Source organism: Sinohyriopsis cumingii, chromosome 5, assembly GCF_028554795.1.
Source record: "Sinohyriopsis cumingii isolate HCF-2022 chromosome 5, ASM2855479v2, whole genome shotgun sequence".
Taxonomy (NCBI): Eukaryota; Metazoa; Mollusca; class Bivalvia; order Unionida; family Unionidae; genus Sinohyriopsis; species Sinohyriopsis cumingii.
Window position 1 is genome coordinate 28629308 of NC_142965.1, and position 25737 is coordinate 28655044.

General features: G+C 35.8%; 1 protein-coding gene across 3 annotated transcripts in view; it reads left to right on the plus strand.

Moving 5' to 3' along the window:
• LOC149798857 (protoporphyrinogen oxidase-like) overlaps positions 1 to 25737 on the plus strand; it is a 92679-nt gene that overhangs the window by 13172 nt on the left and 53770 nt on the right. For all 3 annotated transcript variants that reach the window (XM_089957762.1, XM_089957761.1, XM_089957760.1), the window contains exons 3-5: positions 1819 to 1912; positions 5841 to 5980; positions 11405 to 11552. In XM_089957762.1, coding sequence (XP_089813888.1) covers positions 1819 to 1912; positions 5841 to 5980; positions 11405 to 11552 — 382 coding nt within the window. The remainder of the gene's footprint in view (positions 1 to 1818; positions 1913 to 5840; positions 5981 to 11404; positions 11553 to 25737) is intronic.

The following is a 25737-nucleotide window of genomic DNA, read 5'->3' on the forward strand; positions in this document are numbered from 1 at the left end:
GGGGTGGTAGCAAGATTTTCTGAGCCTCAACCAGAGCTGGGTGTTGGATATTCTTCTCTCCAATGGCTACATTCTGCCTGTGAGTCCATTCCTTCCTCATGTAGTGCATTTCCCTTGCTCGGCTATCCCACTCGCATAAGAAACACATGTATTTTGTATATCCTTGCTGCAGTCCCATTAAAAGGGCAACTACCTTCAAATCACCACAGAGGTGCCAGCTGTACTTGTTATACTCAATGGAATTCAGTAGCTGCCTTAAGTTATCGTATGTCTCTTTCATGTGGACAGCATACGCTACTGGAATAGATGGAAGAATGTTTCCATTGTGCAAAAGCACAGCCTTGAGACTCAGTTTCGAAGAGTCCACAAATAGTCTCCATTCTTGTGGGTCATGAGTGATTTTTAAAGCATTCATGAGGCCCTCAATATCGGAACAGAATATCAGATTACTTTCCTTTCTGAAGAAAGGCTCCAATTGCTGGTGGCGCTTTCGATATGCAGTAATTGTGACATCTTCTTCTAGAAGATTCCATTGTTGGAGTCTTGATCCTAGCAATTCTGCCTTGTTCTTTGATAAGTCCAAATCACGAATCAGGTCATTTAGTTCTTCCTGTGTTATTCTGTGTGGGGTTGATGATGCACCACAGTGAAAATCTGGATCACTGCATGCTGATGGACCAGGAGAAGAACAGGTCGACTCACCTTTGTCTTCGTCAGATGAATCAAGAGAATATTCTGCTGGAGGTTCTGGAATAGGAAGTCCCTCACCATGTGGAACTGGTCTCAATGCAGACGGAATGTTTGGGTAGACTATTCTCGACTTCTTTCGCTTCGTTATTCCGCCGGAAAGAGGAGGAACCAAGCAGAAGTAACAGTCATTTAGGTGGTTGCTTGGCTCTCTCCACACCATTGGGACTGCAAATGGCATTGATGACCTTTTGCAATTCAACCACTGTGAAAGCTGTGTTGTACATGTAGCACAGCATATATGCGGAGCCCAAGGCTTGTCTTGGTCACCAACCTTGCATCCGAAGTAAAGATGATATGCCTTCTTCACTTGAGAATTGATACTTTTCTTCTGGTTGGCAAATGTCACTTCCCCACAAATATAGCAAAAATTGTCCGCGGTATTAACACACTTTCGAGGCATTACTGTTCTTTATTGTACGTAAATGGATAAAATAATAAGTTTTATGTAACAGTAGCTTGAACTGTCTCGCACAACGTCTAAAATATTTTAAATGCTGAACCTATCTGATTGGGCTTTATATAGTACACTGCTTACGTCAGCTTCAGCAGCCGCCTGGCATTAGTATAATAGGCCTACACATGTATAGTACACTGCTGACGTCAACTTACTTCAGCAGCCGCATGGCATTAGTATTGCATTGCATCAGAAAATGATGCAATCAACTGTGGATGATGTGAGCATGATGGTATTATGCAATGTTACATCATTATTCCGGATGTTGCTGCAGTCCTACTGGAGAAATTTACACAGTGAAACATAGAAAATGAGGTATATGAATATCTTCAAAACGAGAGCCAATACAAATTTTTCACGGTTATATTCGTGTTCGGCACACCAAAATACTACAGATTAGGGCCTTTTCAAGTCAGTAATGATTTCACTGTTGACCAGTGCTGTCAGCCATAGCTGGATCAATACTCATTTGAAACTGTTTGTCCTTCAGACCTGTTGTACTGGATAGCACTCAAATTTTGGTATGTTCCATATGATTTTAAACAATACAAAAAGATTTTAATCCAGTTTTACTATTTGGAAGAATTAATTCTGATTTTCACAATATTTTGCAGGTGGAAGAACTTGACCTTGCTGATCAGGTGTTATGGGTTCAAGCCCAAAACAGATATTTATATGTCAACGGGGAAAAATGTGCTCTTCCAAATAGTAAGAACTATATTCAAAACTGTCGGTGCATGGACCTAACAATTTCTTTAGCCCAAGGTCCATGAGCCAAGTATTTGACCTCAGGGTCCATCTATTTTTTTACACTGAAAGGTCCACACAGTTTAAAAGTTATATTAAACACAGTAGATACAAGTATAAATATAGAAGCAGTAGGATCAAAAATGAAAATACGTTGAATACATATACATGTACAGAAGGAATTAATACAGTAGTAATGCTTTGTGTAAATTCAGTCAGATTTTGGTACCCAGTCTGAGACCTACAGGGCAGATATTTGTACCCATTATTAACCCAGAGGTCAGATATTGGTACCTAGTATTAACCCAGAGGGCAGATATTGGTACCTAGTATTAACCCAGAGGTCAGATATTTGTACCCATTATTAACCCAGAGGTCAGATATTTGTACCTAGTATTAACCCAGAGGTCAGATATTGGTACCCATTATTAACCCAGAGGTAAGATATTGGTACTAAGTATTAACCCACAGGTCAGATATTGGTACCCATTATTAACCCACAGGTCAGATATTGGTACCGAGTATTAACCCTCAGGTCAGATATTGGTGCCCATTATTAACCCAGAGGTCAGATATTGGTACCCATTATTAACCCAGAGGTCAGATATTGGTACCTAGTATTAATCCAGAGGTCAGATATTGGTGCCCATTATTAACCCAGAGGTCAGATATTGATACCTATTCTGAGACCAAGAGGTCAGATATTGATACCTATTCTGAGACCAAGAGGTCAGATATTGGTATTGGTACCCAGTATTAACCCTGAGATCAGATATTGGTACCCAGCCTGAGACCCTGGGGAAAATAATGTTCAGTCCCTGATGAGGATTTTTTAACCAATACTTGTATTGAATGAACTAGCTCATATGTTAAATGACAATAATATATTGGTAATATCGGCCCATAATGCTATAGTTACATAACAGTATTGAACTAATATTGTCATCTTACAATAAAATTAACAAAGAGTAAGATGAAAAAAACAGCCACAAAAAATTAAGCAACCATTCAGAAATATGTTGTAAAGTGCAACAGGAATAACATCAGATAGCTGTAATGTTACATGTGTGTGGAAGAAACATGGTGTGAAAAAATATTGCTTATTAGTAATATATAATTTGTTAATATGATAATTTTATCCACTTACTATCTGCTGTGGAGGGGCCTCAGGTGGCTGAGTGGTCTGAAGCACTCACCTTTACTAATCACTGCCATCTCAACTCTGTCCATGTGGGTTTGAGTCTTGGGGTTGGTTAATGTCGGTATGTGAGAAAGCTGCCATTAGTTACTGGTGGGTCAGTGGTTCTTATTGGGGTTTTCTCAGTTCTTGACCAGCTATGCTGGCCACCTTATATAGCCTATCTTGCTCTGAGAAATGGCATTAAACCCAATGCAACAACTGATCTTCTGTGGAAGGCTGATACTACATATTGTGCAAGTCAAGAGATTATGCTTAGATTATGGTTGGACCCTCATCAGGAATAAAAGACATTGTCCTGTGTCTTGCCAAAACTGCTGGTACGTAGTAATACTTTCTATTGTTAACCTTACATAGTATCCTTTTTAAGTCACTTGTCTTCAAGATTTTGGACCGATGGGCACCACTGTTGGTTAGTTGGCATTACATACTAAGGGAGGCAATTCATGAAATCCAATATATGTCGCTAGGACAAAGCACTAAAGTATTGTTCAATCTGCTAAGGTGTAGATAGCATTATCATATTAGAACCTTGGCTAGTGAAGACGAGATGCCCTGCGAGGCACCCTGTATTGTAATGATGTGTATCAAAAGAACCAAAAGTACAGACCAAAAGTAGTTTACTACAGTTGGTTAAAATTGTATAATTGTATAACATACAATGTTACATTACAATAATATGTAATGAAATAAAAATTTTAAAAATAATTTAACAAACAAACAATGCAAATTAAATGTACATAACATTATGGTGTTTAGGTTTTGAAATATGGAAAGGTATTTTGTGCATGAGCTAGGTTTCATGTGTTCACCCAACCCTTTTATCATGCATGGTATGATGTTGGTTTCTTGAAAAATATTATTTTTCTTGTGGAGTGTTGATTTTTGAACATTAGAAGTATATTTATTTGTGGCTGAACAAGGACACATCACCTTAATACTATTCTTTTTCACTTGGCTATTAGGCAGAGGTCAAACAAGAGAGCTATCTCAGATGTCAAACAACATAGCTATCTCAGATGTCAACCAAGAGAGCTATCTCAGATGACAACCAAAATAGTTATCTTAGGCCCATTTTGGTCTCATTATTATTATATTCTGTGTAAAAGGTTGGACAACTGTCAAATGTGGAAATGTATTTTCCCCATCTGTCATTTGGTTTGTTTTGTTGATTTTGACATTGTAAGAGCAGTGTTGGCTTAGTACTGTGTGTGCCAGTCTTGTGCCCTATAGGGTGCGGGTTCAAATTCTACCTCAGCAAGGGTTGGCTGCCATTGTTATGCATTTGGGTAATGCACTCTACTCCAGTTGCCTTGACACTAAGTTACCAATTGTACTTGTTTTACTGTACTGCAGAACACCAAAGCAAATCAAACCAAATGGTTTTGTTATCCCATCCATAATTAAACACTTAATTCAGCTACTTTTTCTGAATTATTATATTTATGCAGCTCATAAAGAATGTACTTTTATTTTAAAGTGCAGCCTATTTTGTTAATATGACTACTACATGGCAGAATAATAAAGGGTTTTAAAAAAGTCAACATTCATGGTCATGTTATGTTTAATAAGAAAATGATATGTTTTACTCAGTACTGTATACCTTTGTCAAAATTCCAAGTTTATTGGTAACTAATCTTCTGAGTGAACCATATCTTACTAGGCTTGCTAAAATTGGTAACAAAGTATGTAACCTGGCCTTTCTTGTCGATTTTGTGTCTAGTCAGGCAACTCAAATTTAGGTATGAAGAGCATGAATGTTTAAGAACAACAGGATTCACTTTCAGATTTTTGAAAGCTGCATTTGGATTGGCTAATTCAAAGGTCACCAAAACATGACCCTTAAGAGGTTGTTTTCAGATCTTCATGTAGGACAGCAGAGATCTGATTTTAATCAGGTTGTAACTCTGTTATGCTTGTCATTTATATCTGGCATATTTTATTCATGTAATTTTAGTGAACATAAAAGTTAGTTTGCTCACTAAATTTGCTTAAATTGTATGCTTGTTAAAACTTTAATGTATAAATTTAGCATGTTGTCAAAAAAACCTATATTTGTTGACATGATATGTATTTTGCATGAGGTATAGCCAGAGACATCATGATTTGAAGGTCTGTACACCTGATGCTGATCTGTCATTTTAATAAATCTTGACAGAAAGCACTTGTTAAGCCAGATTTCTTAATAAAAAAAACTCTTGCAGCATATGGAATTAGGCCATATCAGCCAGGTGATCAGTTTCATACCCTCTTAGGCCTCTCCCATTGTTTTGTCGGATTTAATGCACTAGAATTGGGACTTGATGATAGCTAATTCAAACTGTCAAACTTAATGCACTGGAATTGGGACTTGATAGTTGATTAAGCCTGTATCACTCAATGCACTAGAACTGGGATTTGATGATAGCTGATTAAACCTGTCTAACTTGATGCACTGGAATTGGGACTTGATAGTTGATTAAAACCTTTTCTGACTTAAAGCATGGGGAATTGGGACTTTATAGTTGATTAAAACCCTTTCTGACTTAAAGCACTGGAATTGGGACTTGATGGATGATTAAGCCTCTCTGAATTAATGCACTGGAATAGGGAATTTATAGCCGGTTAAGCTTGGTTTCAAATTTTGTTTTAAAATAAATAATATTTACAATGTCTTTATAATGAACCTTCTCTTTTTATTTCATTTTTCAGGTCTTCTTGCATTAGTTAAAGTCCAGAAGCCATTTTCAAGGCCATTACTTAGTTACGTTATTAAAGAGGTATTCCAAAAGTGGTCAGATGAAGAAGATGAAAGTATTTATGATTTTATGGAGAGGAGAATGGGTAAAGAGGTTAAGTGTCCATTTTTTTCTCAATCTAAGTAGCATTCTTACATATTTTTCAAGTGTTTGCACCATGGTTATGATGCAAAATTGACTGCAGCTAAATGTAGTCACTTCCCACATCTGTAAAGAAACAAATTCTGTCATGGAATGTATATGGTCATTTGACTGGCATAGGGTTCTCATTCTCACATACTAGTAATATACACAGCAATTTATCGTGTGGAATAACTTCCAGTCATAACACAAAGCCTGCAGAAACTTTTAGTATGACTTGACAGTGCCTTTGTTCACTAAATGCATATGGTGAGAATGTGAAAATTGAATATTTCACTCATGTGGTTAGGTTGTCGTTTTTTTAATGGTAATTTCGTGAATTAAATCAGTATTTTCTCATTAAGACATATCTTCTGCAATACAAAGATATATGTTTAGTCAGCTCTATTGAGCTTAGGGCCAGTTGAGCTTATGTAATGGTTTGGTTTTCTTTGCCTGGGATCTGTTTTTGTCAACTTTAATCCATTTCTTAGGACATGCATGTAAACACAATAAAATAAAACAAATATTGATGTATTTGATCAAATGTAGCATTTAGGTACATCTTAGCAGCATTTCAAACATTTTGATAACCAGTCCTCCATGATCTGATCTTTTTGGGGTCATGGTCAGAAGTTAAGCACGTGAACACAATAACTTGAACAAATGCAAATAATATTGGTTAAAAAATTGTACATTTGTTGAAAGCAAAGTCAGATTGCATGCTGCACTTGTAAACACAAATGAAATATGTGATTTATATGCAGACTATGAAACTGCAACAAAAAAATATATTGCAGCCAGTAGTTTAGGGATGTTCAAATACAGTGATAATGAAAAGTGTTAGTTCTAATGTTACTTAAACGCAGCACCCAAGGTCCATCTGTTCACTTGTTTGCATTGCATGGGCACCTATAAAATAGTGGCTACATATATTGAACCCAGAATCATCCACCTGGATAGTTGTCAGCCATGATACTCTGACCCGTTAGGTTGCAGTCCATCTGACCTGTTAAGTCTTTTTATTGACTTCAGGGTGAGGCAGGGACCAGGAGTATACTAATTAAAACACTAAGTCATTGTAATCTACTATTTATATCCAAAATACACACTAGTTCTGTCCACCTCTCCAAATTCTACACTAATATTTATCTACATTGTTTCTCACTGTATTTGTTCACTCAGAATATCTATCACTCCAATATGTCTATTAGATATCCCTTCTCTTAACTCCCCATCTTGTATATCTCTGATTCTTATTTCCAACTACATCTTGTCTCTACTGTCCCTTTTTCTTTCTCTGCCCTCTTTCTGCTCCCTACCCTTCTGCCTTTACTTTTTCTACTACTCCACACTATATCTGTCTTTATACACATAATGTAATCCCACACCCTTTCCCCAGTTTAAAATATGATTGGCTAACCATTACTAGATGAATGACAGCTCCCTTCCTCCAGATCATACCATAACTAAATGGTGCCGAAACAGCAGGAATATGACCTAGGTATGCAGATATGTCATGATGCTGACCTGTTTACCGAGATTTGTCATTGTTTCCCTCACATCTATCTATGAAATTCCCACATTCACACCACCAATATATTAATAGTTAGAAATCTGATACTGGTACTGCTATATATTTTACTTTTTCCCCCACACTAAAAATCCTTTTAGCATATATACTTAGAATCCCTTTGGTCATAATACCAAGGGTTTTGAATTAAAATGTGCTAATATATAAATTCTCACTGATAGACAAAACCTGTCTCTAAAATATTCCTCGTAAAAAAAATGTGGGAGAAAAAAGACCATGAGTGGATCTCAGTAAATTTCTTATAGGCAAGTAAAGTGTACATCCCATCAAAAGTTAATAGGAGTGTTTTTGTCATATCTGTATTGATTCATAATAACCAAGCTTATGAAAAGCTTTATCAAAAAATGACCTTCTTTGTCATGTAAGCAACTATTTCACTTACAAAACAGCCATTTACAAAGTGCATTTTTGCTCCTTATCTCTAAAATATATTGTTCTGAAGTTTTGCCCATCTCTTGTAAAATTATTAAAGTCAGAATTTTTCTCCTTATGTCATAAAACTTTACTCAACTATAAATCTTATTAGAAAATATACTTACCAGTCAACCGGATCACTGCCATCTCACCTCTGTCTGTGTGGGTTCGAGTCCAAGGCTCGTCTAGCGTGGGTACATGGGAAAGCCTGCCAGTAGCTTCTCGTGGGTCGGTGGTTCTTACCTGGGTTTTCCAGGGTTCTTCCTCCACCATTAATACTGGCCGCCATGTATAGCCTATCTTGTGCTGAAAAATGGCGTTAAAACCCTAGAACAACAACAACAACTTACCAGTCAAAATGCTACATTTGTATATTTCAAGTAAAATTTTCCAGTCTGGAGCAACATGTTCCTTGTAATAATGAATACATTTATATGAAGTAGGGGCCTGAAATTCTTTTTAACAGCATCTGAGACATAGTGGTCTGATTTTTTAATTATACTTTCCTTTTCAAAGCCATTGAGCAGAATTGCAACATACATGATCAAAATTTCCAACAATGACAAGAGGCTAGAAGGGTAATTTACTCAAAATGAGTCAAAAGTATACACATTTTAAATTCTGATGAGAGTCATATACACAGTTATTTCACTCCAAATTAACTAAATCCAACCATCAACCTTTTGCACGAGATTAACATGTACACTTGCTAGCCATAAGCTATGCAGATCTTATGTAAAGAATAACTTTGTTGCTACAAGAGTGCAACTTGTTAAAACTTAACATGGAAACAAAATTAAGGTTTGTTGAAATACAGATCTTTAAAAAATATGAAGTCTTTCAAAATTCAACCTGAAGATGGTATTAGTGTAATTATTAGCAAGGATGTCAAAAACAGCTGTATTGTAAACATGGTCTAATTATAGCAAAGATGTCAAGAACACCTGTGTGCTGAACATGGTATAATTATAAAAAGGATATCAAAAACAGCTGTGTCATGAAGATGGTATTAGTGTAATTATAGCAAGGATGTCAAAAACAGCTGTGTCATGAAGATGGTATTAGTGTAATTATAGCAAGGATGTCAAAAACAGCTGTGTCATGAAGATGGTATTAGTGTAATTATAGCAAGGATGTCAAAAACAGCTGTGTCATGAAGATGGTATTAGTGTAATTATAGCAAGGATTTCATAAACAACTGCATCATGAACGTGGTGCAGTTATAGCAAGAATGTCAAAAACAGCTGTGTCTTGAAAATGTATTATGTAATTATAGCAAGGATTTCATAAACAGCAGCATTATGAACATGATATTGGTGCAGTTATAGCAAGGATGTCAAAAACAGCTGTGTCACAAACATGGTATAATTATAGCAAGGATGTCAAAAACAGCTGTGTCATGAACAGGGTATAATTATAGCAAGGATGTCAAAAACAGCTGTGTCATGAACATGGTATAATTATAGCAAGGATGTCATGAACAGCTGTCATGAACATGGTATAATTATAGGAAGGATGTCATGAGCAGTTGTCTCATGAACATGGTATAATTATAGGAAGGATGTCATGAGCAGCTGTGTCATGAACATGGTATAATTACAGCAAGGATGTCAAAAACAGCTCTGCCATGAACATGATATTGGTGCAGTTTTGGCAAGGATGTCAAAAACATCTGTGTCATAAGCATAATATTACTGCATCTGGGTGTAAGTTTCTCACTTTTAGACACAGTACTAACATATCTGGGTGTAAGTTTCTCACTTTTAGACAAAGTACTAACATATCTGGGTGTAAGTTTCTTGCTTGTAGACACAGTACTAACATATCTGGGTGTAAGTTTCTCACTTTTAGACACAGTACTAACAGAGGCCATGGGGATCACAGTATGCAGCTGTAATAGATACAGTTTGACTGCTCTGGTGGCCTAGTGGTTAGAGCATCTGCCTCGGATGTGGGAGGTTGCAGGTTGAAACTGGCAGAGTCATAACAAAGACTGATAGAAATGATATTAACAGCTCCCTTGCTACGCGCTCAGCATTAAGAGGTTAGTGTTAGGACTGGTGTTAGGATAATGTGACTGGGTGGGACATGATGCTACATGTCTGCAGCATGATGCCCCAGTGCTAGACATCACTTTAAACTGCCACACTGCAGACATCATAGTGATATGACTGGAAAATTGTTAAAGCTATGTTAAAAAATCTAAATCACACACACACACACACACACTAATGCCTGCATGCATTTCTATTGTCATGTGCACTTTTAGCTCACCTGTACAAAGTAGAGAACAGCTGTTGTTACCTCAGGCATCATCAGCATCATCAGCTAAGAGCTTGTGCATAGGTACAGCCTCAATGCAATTCAATCATTTTTTCTTCCTAGGTACTGAGAAACAGTTTGTAGTGAGTTTCTTAGCACCTACTGCCAGGGAAGGAGTCTAAGTTTGTACATACATGTACATTAATTGTAAATTCCTACTTAAGCTTTTGCATATAGCTTTGGGTTTTCTGCACACTTTATACTTACTGTTATACAAGAAATAATGAAATTTTGTAGTGGGTACATCATGACTAATGCTACACTGTCATCAAATCGGTCAGTGTGATCCATATTTCATGCTTCAATGACTCTGGTTTAGGTTTGCGTTATGAGTTTATTTCTCAAGGCAAGGCAAAAATCTCTAGCTCTAATGAATGGAATGTACAAATCTAGTGTATACATTATTTTTATTTTAATATATTAACATTAAGTTTTATGGGAAATGAATAAGATACTGATACCTTTTTGATCTAATTTGTATCACTGCCAAAATAACCTGCTAAATGGTTCATCATGTCACAGCTTTTAACCTATACTAGGTTGCATATATTATATGAATATGGTGTCAGTTTATCATGTCACAGCTATTAACCTATACTAGGTTGTATATATTATATGAATGTGGTGTGAGTTTTTCATGTCACAGCTTTTAACCTATACTAGGTTGTATATATTATATGAATATGGTGTCAGTTTATCATGTCACAGCTTTTAACCTATACTGGGTTGTATATATTATATGAATATGGTGTCAGTTTATCATGTCACAGCTTTTAACCTATACTTCATTGTATATATTATTTGAATGTGGTGCCAGGCCATCATGTCACAGCTGTTAACAAATGCTTGATTGTATACATTTATGCAAATATGGTTGAGAATGGTTGTTGTTTTTACTAAGTTTCACTAAGAATCATTATTACTGTATCTACTTCTTCTCATAATACGTACAAGTATATTTATGTATAAGACTCTATATTAAGTATATATTTAGTGCCACTTAGCTTACAGGAACTTGAGATGATATCACCAAAACACAATATCAAAGTTCTTTTTTAACATTGCAGATGGCTTCCTATGCATTTGATCCATTATGCCGTGGCATATTTGCTGGGAATATCCAACGTCTGAGCATGCGTTCTTGTTTTCCTGAGCTTTATAAGCTTGAAAAACAATATGGATCTATTGTGAAAGGCTTTCTTTTCTCCCCAAAAGGTAAATTGACTTGAAAGACATTGATTAATAGGTGACTGTCAGGAGGGCGGTCATTTCATTCACCCTCATAGGAATTTTGTTTGTTTACACAGCCATTGAAATTTTCACCTTTGAACTTGAAAAGTTAATAAGATTTTTTTTCTTCATTTAACTGTACAATTAACAAGTACAGTTAAAAAATAAAAATAATAAAAGTTGTAGTGAAACCCTGCTATGACAAGATGGTCGGGGTCCACAATGTGATATCATGCTATGTATCATATGATGCTATATGCAACCAAGTCAGTTAATTGAAAAAATATTGCCTGTGTAGCCTCTTAGGTATGAGGTTGGGTGGAGGGGGTGTTGGATGTAAAAGTATAGACTTTTTGATGCAATTACTGACTTGATGCATTTAAATGAGAAACGCTGAAAACAGTTATTACGTATTTAATATTTAGTGTTTGGGGCCTGTGATCCATTCATTGTTATGTGTACAGGAAAACTGGCAACTAAAGTGTACCCACCAGCCAATTGCATGGTATCCATAATAGTAATTCCATCAAAAATATGTATAAAGAAGCATAATTTCTGGAATTGTTTTGCTGGATTCCATTCAGATTCAGATACTTAATTTCTAGCTAATACATACATATTGACTATGGGCTGTTCCAGTAAAACATATAGCCCCCCCGGGGATGGCACTTCAAAAAGAACTTCTGTAGGAGGTTGTGTTTCAAACTATTTTGATTCTGACAGTGGAAGGTTGGTTAGGAAAATCACTTCTGTTGTGGGTTGTGTTAACAAAATGAGAAATCGCTGGTGGGGTTGTCAGAAAAAAACCAAATATATATTTTAAATCGCTTCTAACCCCCTCCTAGTGGTCTAACGTGAATAAAACATTGGGTCAGAAAATGATGCCAGTACACGCAAGTGCACGTAATTTGTACGAATTTGCGTACTTTTAAAGCAGTAGTACGCATTCAGCAAATTACATCAATGTCGCGGATATAAAAGATGTGCTTTGCGCAGTATGCAATTTTTTTATTAAACTTTTAACTTTAAAAGTGCATTTCGTGACGTAATTCGTGCTGCCGCATATGTCTTACAGCACTTGATGCAACATCCAGATATCTGGATACTGTGGTTCGACATGAACGGCTGTTAAACTAAATTTGATTGGTTCATTGGGCCATGGAACAAGCATTTTATGGTAGTTTTAGCCTTACTTTCGTCATGGAAGTTTTACCAATGCGTGTTTCGAATAAGAGCCACACAGGAAATCAAAACGGCTGAATCACAACACGGTTTTTCTTCAGACGACGTTTTCAGTCGGCAAATACTGGCTGTGATAGCTATGATAACAATGAATTTCATGTATATCGGTCTGTTGGACATTGGGAAAATGTCACTGGAAATACCAGTATGTGATTTTGAGCCCAAAATTGATGTTGAGTGCGAGTCCAATGTACATGTTGGATGGACAATATGCCAGTTATATTTATTCAAGATACCCATGTCTGAACAAGCAGACTATGGGAATGTTGGACTTAAAACCCTAATATAGCATTATGGAAGAGAAAAATCTGGCATGAGAGACAGCAAAGCACTGATTCAAAAAAGTGAATCTTTGGCAGAGTTCATGTTAGTGAAAACTGACAGAGGTCTCAGAAACGCTTATAATCACGCATATTTGGACGCCAATTTGTTTTATTTAGGTGGGCAGTAAAATTCAAAGACTTACCAGTCCTGCTTCAGTCACCTGCATAGTGGGAAAATGTGTTGATCAGTTAGCTGTGCTGATATTTACAATGACAGAATTTAGTGGCTAAAAGCGCTCCCCCCCCCCCCCCCAAGTCGTCACCATTAAAAGAGTACATCAAAAGAGCATGCTGCAGTAGCTAGGCGGCAAGATCATAGGCTTTGACTGGCAGCTGGGTGGGAAAATCTACTGATATTTACAGTGCTTTAATTCAGAGGCAGAGATGTACATGTGGTAATTTATAACAGTACATCAAATAAACAACTTTAGCTTTCATTATTGTGTTAATTTCCGAGTGTAACGGAATAAGCAGTGCACATGACCTCGGAATCATGACATGTTGAGACTCAGACTTGAATGAGTATTTTGGGGTTCAACGGCAAACTGATGAAGATTATAATGAGATTCAGGAGAGTGCTAAAGTTGAAGGGACAGCAGCCAAGTGTAAGAAAGTGTGTGATGCCTAGCTTAGTGCTTTGAATAAGACCTTCCTTGGATTGAAAAAATTCAGACTCACTCTGATGGACAAACAAGAGCTATGTCAGTGGTATAAAAAATGTAGAAATTAAACTCTATGGCAACCAATAGTTCTTATAATTTGCATAGTTTTCTGGGAGGGGTCTGCAACTTTTGCTGGTGGGTCTCGTAATTTTACCAAAAAGGGAGCCATGGACTCTTAGTTTTAAAATCCTAACAAGACCTCTGGTTCAAAACTTTTATTTTTGGAACAGAGATATCCAAGAGAGAATACCCCATGGGGCCATACCTGTGAGATGTTGAAAATTGCACAACCATAAAGAACAGTAACTTGTTCAAGCTAGTTATGCATATGCGTTTCAGAAAGCAGGCAATGAAAGGAGTTCACAGCACAGAATAATATTCATGCACAGAGGAGGAGGATCATATTAAATTCAGAAACAATTAACAGATTAATGCTCATTGGGAACATCAGAGAATCCCCATACAACATTATTAAGTGTGTGTAGATCTCAAGTTGGCAGAACCACTATGGCAACAAAAGAATAAAGAAACAAACTTTATATAATGCAGATGTGTGACCAAATGAAGTACATGCTCTCTATGTGCAAAAATTAAATCTCATTAAACATAAGAGACTGACTGATCAGTGTAAACTCAAAGTAAGATGGATAAAATTTGTCCTGTTTGTGTTCGGTTCTTCCTATGTATATTTTGATCATGGTGGTATTTTCTGCAGACCTTTTGGTACTTGGTTCCAAGCCATCATTTGGTATTTGTATTACAAACTGGATAACTGAAAAAGTCTATTATCTAGTACACTACATTTTGAAGCAGTGTCATTAACTAATGATGAAATTAATAAAAAAAATACTTGATGTCGTTCTGATATATGAATTCTTTACTACACTACTAATCTGTTCATCCTGATTCTTTTTTTGCCATCTCCTTTAGTCTTACTGGTACAAGTGCATTTAATAAAATTGTAACTTCCGTTTTCTTGCAATCTAAATATTTGTAATGATGTGTTATTGTCAAAAGGTAAAATATGCTTAGTGTTGTAAAATCTAAAACTATTAATTAGAAAGTGACTAAAGTAAAAAGTGGGCTGAAATTATTGCCATATTACAGTGTTGTAGAACTAGCGCTCGTATTGTCACCACATATTCTACTTAAATAATAATATCATTTTTTCTGTATATTCCTATCAGTATTTTCCCAGTGGTAGTAATTTTCTGATCTGATGTTGTTCGTTTCTTGCTCAGTTTTTACACAGCAAGAATTCTCACAGTATCATTAAAAAACAATGTAATCTGAACAAATTGATTTGTTTGAGAAGAAATTAATTTTTTTAACCCAAAAATCACTGACGCTACGAGTTCTTGCATTAAAGTCTCACATCAAATAACATTTGAAGTAGCTATGATAGTAGTTTAGGATGCAACTGTACCAATTTCACCTTTGGTATATCCAAATCTTGAATGTGATGGAGGATCATTGCTCCAAAATAAACATCAATTTTAGAACCGGTTCACTGACTATGAATCAAGTATCCGAGTCCAACTGAATTGTTAGAAAATTTTTAATTCTTTTGACAACATCGTAATTAGCTGTCAAATATGGAGTAAGCATATGGTCTTTCTGCCATCCCAACCAAGACCCCACCACAACCACGTGACAATGCCCAAAGACATCACAGTAATAATCACTATACAACTAGAGATGACATCTCTTCGAGAATTTTGATTTCAGTAGAGCCTTAACAGAGTGGAACAGTGAGAAAGAGTGACAGATATTTAAGTGTTAGGGAGATATTTAACAATGGCTATTCCTCCCGCCACCACTTCCTCATTGGAGATCACACACACACAAAACTTAGAGTAAAGCCTGAAATCCTGGCAGCATCCCTGCAGGGGAGATAACTTGATTATTCGATTTTATTGGTCTCTGGTTATCCTATGGTATTTCTGTTACTTGAACATTATCTTACAGTGTGTACAGTCAGCATGGTCAAAAAAGGCTTACAACCATTGAGAGTTGTTAAAGGACTCACATTACTACAGATGTGAAAGAACGAGAACCATACTATAAATCAGTGAAGATAAAATAGAGTATATATGGGTTCGACTGTCCCTGATTGGTTGATACTGAAAGTAAGATTTTAGTAAAAACAATCTTTTGAGAGCTTGTCCTACTTGTAACTGAAAAAAGTGAGGGACATTGTTTTATTAACATAATTTCCGTCCCTTTACAGACCTGAGTTTGGACGACTCATTACTGAAATCAGCAGCTGACTCTTTGGTGCAGTGTTGAAAGCACACATTTCACATTTGTATAGATCCAGAAAATGGTGCGGCTGTTATGGTTTTCTTTTCACAAAAGCTGTCGTCATAGATGTGTCTATACTGATACAAATTTGATCATGAGCACTCGAAATTTTAAGTTATTGAATTTTAATATCATGGTGTTTGCACAGGTTTACAGTGGGAACTGAATTAATACAGAGAGTCCTGAACTTTGTGCAGAAATATGGAATCCAAACAGAATACATCCAGAAATGTAGAGGTTTTCAATCTTGGATTTAGTCTCCCCGTTGCCTTTCACGCTGATATGCATATTCACAGAACATTTGTATAATAGTAGGAAAAGTGAGAAATTTAGATACATATCATAAATAAGACAAACAGTATGTGGGGGGACAAGATCATAAAAACAGGTTGGAATGGAGAAGTATAATAAAAACAATAATGAGTAGAAGTGTGCCTCTTTTTTTGATGTGTGCAACATTATTTTCTCAGCTTCAGTGAGAAATTTCATCAAAAGGGTATGTACAGTTAACTAAACCAATATGAATTTAGCTACTTAAAAGATGTATCAAATCAATTTTAACCTTTTGGACTGTTTCTGTCCATTCTGGTGATATGTCCACTGAATCAGTATGGTTGGAAAAATCTTTGGCAAATTTAAAAATTTAAAAATCTTTTGGCAGATTATGATTATACACTACTTTTGCCTGAGAGATGTGAATAATTTTATTTCTTGGTTTGTTGATTGTGATTGTTGCTCAGTTCAAATGCATCATTGAAAAACATTGATGCATTCTCATACTTTGTTACAATATTTATTACAGATGCATATCTCTAGATATTGGTGAATATAACTTGAATAGGTTATAACAGTTCTAGTTGGAACAATGAACATTGTTAGAGAAAATTTAAGTGAGCTAAAATGTAAACTTTTTGGCAGTGTGTGATGCAGGATTGCTCAAGACTTTTCCATCTCATATGCTTACCATGAAAAATCCATTTGTATCAACTGATGATGACTTTTAGGTAACTGTCAGAAAGGCATAATTGACGATATTCAAAGGTGTACAAAAATTACTCGAGTCAAAAGTTATAAACTCATACAGCTGTGGCAAAATGATTGACTAGTACCTTTGCTGCTTTTGCCACAGTTGATTAGTTGGTTGATTTAGTTTGGTTTGATTTGTGTTTTTGGATTTTTTAACAATATATTAGGTGGAGGAAGAACCCCAAAAGACCACCAACCTAAATTGGTTGATCTGTGACACAAACTCACTCTTTGAGATGTGCAAGTTATGTAAAAGCAAGCACCTTAGTACACTTGGGCACATGGAGCCTGTGTTGATTTGACGTTTATCTCCAACAGCCGAAGTCATTTAGACATGAGATCTCGGGTTTTGGTAGATCATTATGGCCTTTACACCATTTTCAGATGAAGAATCTATATATGGCAGCCAGTTTTACTGCTGAAGAAAATCCAAGTCTTTTTGAGACACCAAACACCACTTATGTAGAACCACTGTCCTTCCACAAGTAACTGGCAACATTATCATTAGCACATTGGAGGCAAGTAATCACATGACAAGCATTTTGTACCACTGCCATGGAAGCCCCTCAGATCTGTATCACAAGACAAGAATCTTGTACCACTCTGCTATGAAAGCCCCTCAGGCCATAGGTATAAGTCTCATATGAAAGACTAGAAGTGGCAGATAGAACCTGTGACAACTGGATTGAAAGTGCAGAATGTTACTGCTAGGCCATCAGTGATGATGATGATGCTGTTGACAATACAGTTAAATGCAATGACATTGATTTTATGAGTACTCTGTGAAAAATGATTCCTTGACTTTTATCCATTTTTAAAATCTAACTTATGGTATAAAAATGTTTGACTTGCTATATCTTTTTTATAACTTTATATTAGTCTTGCAACAAGGCATAAAAATAAGACATCGGTAACTGAAAAAGATGCTCTTACAAGAAATTATATATTGTGTAAAAGTAGACAGAAATAATGCAACATCACTTCCACAGGCATCAGTTGGTTTATTTCTGACAAGTCGTGTATTATAACTTTACCAAAACATTTTTTGAAAAAAATAATAACAAAGAATCATAGCATCTGACCACACATTTAAAGCAATACAAGATTTAATTATTATTCTAATCAAAAGCAGCATGCCTGAGAACAAAGAAAAATAGCAAGACATAGTGATCACTTTAGTAAACACACAGTTTAGTAAGGATGCAAATTCATGATTTCTGTATTAGAATAGAAATATCTATTATAAAATCTGTATTCATGAATGTTAAATTAGTAGGTATTAAGGGACTGATCAATGACATCTACAAATAATAAGCCACCATGAAAATTTGTGATTTCACAGTATCAGAGACATATTTGGCTGAGAGACAAACAAACATAAGGACAAAAGATTGATTATAATGAATGAATACAAATAAAAATATGCAGTAGATTATATGATCTATAAGAATTCAGAAGATTACCTCCAGCCAGTTGTCATTTAAATTGCTTCTGTCCCCAACCCAATATTAAAATCGCTTCTACCGCCCACTAACCCATAGCCAGAAATTATGTTAAAAAAATATGCTTCTGTAGGGGGCAGTGTTTTTCGATTAAAACATGTCTGACGGTGGATCATAATTTTTTTAAATTGCTTCTGTTGTGGGTTGGTTGAATTTGAAAGTGCCTTCACCCTGGGGGGTATATGTTTTCCTGGAACAGCCCTTAGGAAAGACTATTTTCAAAACATTCATATTTGCAGCAAATGTCCAGATAGGTCTTTAATTTTTTTTACTGATGATAAAATGCATTTATCAGACATTGGGAATTTCTAAAAGAAACTTATATTTAGGCATGAAAAATAAATTAACTGAAAATTCGAATCAGGTCAAAGCTATTGATTTCATAAGGCACTTTAGATTTACACTTGAATGGTTGTGTATAATCGTTAGGACTGAGTATGGGAATAAACCGTCAATTTCGTAGGTAAGGAATGTTATCCATACAAATACTAGAGGTAAATAAAATTAGCCCTGAATATAATTAGCCCAGTATTGATTGAAATTTTATTTACAAATATGACTTGGCACTGAAGTGGAGGAAAAACAGGAAGTTGTGTTTGATTAAAATTGCAAAACCTTCCACCCTTACAACTTGAATGGTTCTGCATACCTGCTACAACACAACTTTTCACAAGACTTTTAAGTCCCATTCTCTCTGACATGGTCGTGATTTGAAAAACACAAATTTCAGTAATCTTAGAAGAAAAAAAATAATCACAGATAAAAGAGACCATCACTATTATGTCCCTAGCATCTAGTCTTTATAAATGTTAAACAGTCCTACTGAGAGCCCATGCATACAAACTGTTTATACAATATGTCATCATACAGCCAATTAAAAGGTAAGGTCATCATATAAGCAACCACCATTTCACAGATTACCTAACTGGCTGGGAATAGCTAGGGTGAAGCCCTGTTAAAGTCTTTGAAGACTGCTGTGGGCAAGCCCATCAGGCTAATTAGCATAGGTAAAGTGGAACAACCCAATTTGTTTGAAGTTATGTAAATCAAGAAGAAAGTTATTACACATCATTGCCATGAACTTTGAATTTGGTTATTACACCAAACATTAGTTTGGTAATCAGAATAGTGTACAAGTGTGCTTCATTTTTGAAGGCAAAATGTTGAAATGCAGCTATGATTTATTAAAGAATGAGCCATCTGGACAGAGAGCAAAACTAAATTTCAGAACCCCTGGATGGAGTTTGACTTGCAAATAGCATCAGCATGGGGGAACATTTTGTTTTGTATAATGTACAGTATCTGCTGATATAGCAGCACTACCCAGCATACTTGACTCCCAGGATGTTGAAAGATCATTCTCTATGCTGAGAATAATTGAACAAGATCATCGAGGATGTTTACTCAAGAGCAAATCAGTTCTGTAAAGGAGTGCAAAGACGAACACAAATAACACTTGTATTACCTTTAAATGTCCCTCCCCCCTTTCATGAACTACTGATAGCAGCAAAGACTGCATCTAATTAAGAAAATATCCACTGTCTAATGGCTTTTAAAGAAAGAAACTTGGTTTATTTTTTATTTATTTATTGATTATGTGTGTGTGGTGTTGGTATTGGACATTGCTAAATCTACAAACTACTTTTGTTTGTAAGTTTATATGCATCAAAGAAAATGTTATTTTCTCTTTTTTGAAAAATAGAATTTGAATTTCCAGTAATAGTCTGTAATATTATATGAAAAGATAGCTTTGTATCAATTGAATGATGTTTCAATTTTGGGTCGAGCACACTGACTCCTCTCTTGGACCTCAATGCACACATATCCCACCCACCCCCAACATATACTGGGAATATTGAAGTTTTTGAGTCTCCAACATCTCTTCCCCCAGCATATACTGGGGATATTGAAGTTAGGGTTTGTGTTCCAATAAAGGTCAACTGCAGTAAAACCTATATGCATATAAATTTACTGTTACAGAGGATTGTGTATATGAGTGATTTAGAGCTGCAGTTTGCATTTCTGTCATTGACTAAAACTGCTTCTTATAATTTAGGTGCTAAACTTGTTTCAACAGGTTTGTATGATGATTCATTGAGTAGGCATTGGTAGTCTTTCATTTCCCTTGAATACATAGGTAAATTAATTATTTAGAAATTCAGCTGAGAAACTTAGAAGACGACCTCCACATGGTTTGGTGCTTGATTAAATATGCCATGTGACTGAGCAAACATTTATTGCATACTTTTGACCCTGAATTGAGCAATAGTTGTTTACAGGATGCATGGAAGACAAATGCAAAGAGAACTTAATGGCTTTGTTGCTGATGGTTCTTGCCAAATTATGAAATCAAACTTGTGTTTTGGCACCAAAGTTTTTGTAATACTTAAAGAAATAGGTGCAATTATTCCAAAATTGTGGGACCTTCACCATGAACATGCTATATCTAAATTATTGCCATAACAGAGCATGTTATAGTAGGGTTTGACTATATACTTTATTTTATAACAGTAACTGTCTTGAATACTAGCTTATACAGTCATCTGACATTGCAGCACTAGTCATTAGATTATACAGTCTCCTCTCATTGCAACACTAGTCATCAGCTTATACAGTCACCTCTCATTGCAACACAAGTCGTTAGCTTATACAGTCACCTCTCATTGCAACACAAGTCGTTAGCTTATACAGTCACCTCTCATTGCAACACAAGTCGTTAGCTTATACAGTCACCTCTCATTGCAACACAAGTCGTTAGCTTATACAGTCACCTCTCATTGCAACACTAGTCATTAGCTTATACAGTCACCTCTCATTGCAACACTAGTCATTAGATTATACAGTCACCTCTCATTGCAACACTAGTCATTAGATTATACAGTCACCTCTCATTGCAACACAAGTCGTTAGATTATACAGTCACCTCTCATTGCAACACTAGTCATTAGATTATACATTTAACTCTCATTGCAACACTAGTCATTAGATTATACAGTCACCTCTCATTGCAACACTAGTGATTAGATTATACAGTCACCTCTCATTGCAACACTAGTCATTAGATTATACAGTCACCTCTCATTGCAACACTAGTCATTAGATTATACAGTCACCTCTCATTGCAACACTAGTCATTAGATTATACAGTCACCTCTCATTGCAACACTAGTCATTAGATTATACAGTCACCTCTCATTGCAACACTAGTCATTAGATTATACAGTCACCTCTCATTGCAACACAAGTCGTTAGCTTATACAGTCACCTCTCATTGCAACACAAGTCGTTAGCTTATACAGTCACCTCTCATTGCAACACTAGTCATTAGATTATACATTTAACTCTCATTGCAACACTAGTCATTAGATTATACAGTCACCTCTCATTGCAACACAAGTCGTTAGCTTATACAGTCACCTCTCATTGCAACACTAGTCATTAGATTATACAGTCACCTCTCATTGCAACACTAGTCATTAGATTATACAGTCACCTCTCATTGCAACACTAGTCATTAGATTATACAGTCACCTCTCATTGCAACACAAGTCGTTAGCTTATACAGTCACCTCTCATTGCAACACTAGTCATTAGCTTATACAGCCACCTCTCATTGTAACACTAGTCATTAGCTTATACAGTCACCTCTCATTGCAACACTAGTCGTTAGCTTATACAGTCACCTCTCATTGCAACACTAGTCATTAGATTATACAGTCACCTCTCATTGCAACACAAGTCATTAGCTTATACAGTCACCTCTCATTGCAACACTAGTCATTAACTTATACAGTCACCTCTCATTGCAACACAAGTCGTTAGCTTATACAGTCACCTCTCATTGCAACACTAGTCATTAGATTATACAGTCACCTCTCATTGCAACACAAGTCGTTAGCTTATACAGTCACCTCTCATTGCAACACTAGTCATTAGATTATACAGTCACCTCTCATTGCAACACTAGTCATTAGATTATACAGTCACCTCTCATTGCAACACAAGTCGTTAGCTTATACAGTCACCTCTCATTGCAACACAAGTCGTTAGCTTATACAGTCACCTCTCATTGCAACACAAGTCGTTAGCTTATACAGTCACCTCTCATTGCAACACTAGTCATTAACTTATACAGTCACCTCTCATTGCAACACAAGTCGTTAGATTATACATTTACCTCTCATTGCAACACTAGTCATTAGATTATACATTTACCTCTCATTGCAACACTAGTCATTAGCTTATACAGTAACTTGCCTTTAGAACACTGTGTGTGTGTGATTTGGATTTTTTTATATAGCTTTAACAATTTTGCAGTCATATCACTACGATGTCTGCAGTGTGGCAGTTTATAGTGATGTCTAGCACTGGGGCATCATGCCACAGACATGTAGCATGATGTCCCACCCAGTCACATTATCCTGACACCAGACCGACCAGTCCTAACACTAACCTTTTAATGCTGAGCACCTTGTGAGGCAGCTATTTGGACCAATTTTATAAGTCTTGGGTATGATTCAGCTGGGATTCGAACCTTTAGAACAGTAGTCATTAGTTTCTGCAGTCATCTCTCATCACAACATCAGTCATTAGCTTTTACAGTTACCTCCCATTAGAACACTAGTTATCTGCCTATACAGTCATCTCTCACTAGAACATAGTCATTAGTTTATACACATAGTCATTAGTTGATACAGTCACCTCATTAGAACAGTCATTAGTTTATACATATAGTCATTAGTTGGTACAGTCACCTCATTAAAACAGTCATTAGTTTATACACAGTCATTAGTTTATACACATAGTCAGTAGTCAATACAGTCACCTCATTAGAACAGTCATTAGTTTATACACATAGTCAGTAGTCAATACAGTCACCTCATTAGAACATAGGCATTAGGTTATACACATAGTCATTAGTTGATACAGTCACCTCATTAGAACATAGTCATTAGTTTATACACATAGTCATTAATTGATACAGTCATCTCATTAGAACATAGTCATTAGTTTATACACATAGTCATTAATTGATACAGTCATCTCATTAGAACATAGTCATTAGTTTATACACATAGTTATTAGTTGATACAGTAACCTCATTAGAACATAGGCATTAGTTTATACACATAGTCATTAGTTGATACAGTAACCTCATTAGAACATAGGCATTAGTTTATACACATAGTCATTAGTTGGTACAGTCACCTCATTGGAACAGTCATTAGTTTATACACATAGTCATTAGTCAATACAATCACCTCATTAGAGGGGCCCAGAGTGGCCGAGTGGTCTAAAGCGCTCTTTGTTACAGATCACTGCCATCTCACCTCTGTCTGCGGCGGTTCGAGTCTAAGATTCAGCCAATGTGGGTATGTGAGAAAGAATGCCAGTAGCTTCTCGAGCATCGGTGGTTCTTTCCGGGGTTTTCCCGGGTTCTTCCTCCACCATTAATACTGGCCACCATGTATAGCCTATCGTGTGCTGAAAAATGGCATTAAACCCCACAACAACAACAACAACACCTCATTAGAACAGTCATTAGTTTATACACATAGTCATTAGTCAATACAGTCACCTCATTAGAACAGTCATTAGTTTATACACATAGTACAGTCACCTCATTAAAACATAGTCATTAGTTTATACATATAGTCAGTAGTCAATACAGTCACCTCAATAAAACATAGTCATTAGTTTATACACATAGTCATTAGTTGATACGGTCACCTCAATAAAACATAGTCATTAGTTTATACACATAGTCATAGTTGATACAGTCACCTCATTAGAACAGTCATTAGTTTATACACAGTCATTAGTTGGTACAGTCACCTCATTAAAACATAGTCATTAGTTTATACACATAGTCATTAGTTGGTACAGTCACCTCATTAGAACATAGTCATTAGTTTATACACATAGTACAGTCACCTCATTAGAACATAGTCATTAGTTTATATAGTCAACTCTTATTGCAACATCAGCCATTAGCTTATACTTTTACATTCCTATGTAATCACCTATCATTAGAATATCGATCACTAGCTTGTACAGTAACCTTTCATTAGATCATCAGTTATTAGTTCATGCAGTCACCTTCTATAGTCAGTCATTTCAACAGAATATTTGAGTTCAGACAAACATTATGGAAGATATTTGTTGGGTAATAATGTTGATGTTCAAAATTTACCTCTTACTGTGAGCTTGTTTTACAATTTGAGGGGGCCGTGCAGCTTTTAGTTCCTTTGGCTCATTGGTTATAGTGATGGAGTCATGACCATAATGGTGCAGGCTTGGTTCATACTATCACCTCAACCTGGATAGGTTACCATGACTTGTTCAAGGGGCAAGATACTTTACTCCACTTGCCTTGACACATTATAACCATCAAAGTGTTGCTGTGCCATTAAACAACACAAAACATCTTCTGAATCTTTAGACCAAATTTACTGCAACAAGTTCTTCTTAAAGACAGTTGTTAGATGTTTATTGTTGATTGAAAGTATATCTAATTAAAAAATGAGCATCCTAATACGTAGATTTGAAAACATAATAGTGTAATCTCTGCAATACTTTCCCTTGTACATATATCTTAAAACTTACCTAATGAAGCTTCAGTATCTAGGACCAAGGCAGCAAATTGAAATCCAAACCTGAGGTATTGTAATTAAATTCACCTTAATGCTTGTCTCGTATTGTTTTGAATTCTCATATACTATTTGAACTAATTAATTCTAATGTCCAGCTATAAATACTTGACATGGGATGTTTAGTCTGTCTTCAAGTTTTGCAGATATTGCAAGACTCATGAACATGGCATAGGGAAAATACACTCTTTATCAGCACAAAGTTATTATTACCTTTCTATATCAGTCCATCAGTGCATCAATCAGAATGGAAATTAATCAAAATTTATAAGAATGATTAAACACATACAAATCTGAATCTAGTAAAACTTGAACTTGCATAATTATTTGGAAAGTATGTTTATTTTTTTCCTGCTTTAATTCAGGTTTGGTCATTTTCTCACTACTGGAATTTATACAGATTTGGAGGTCGGAGAAAAAAATGTTTATCCAACACTTTAAATTTTTTATGTCAGGTGAAA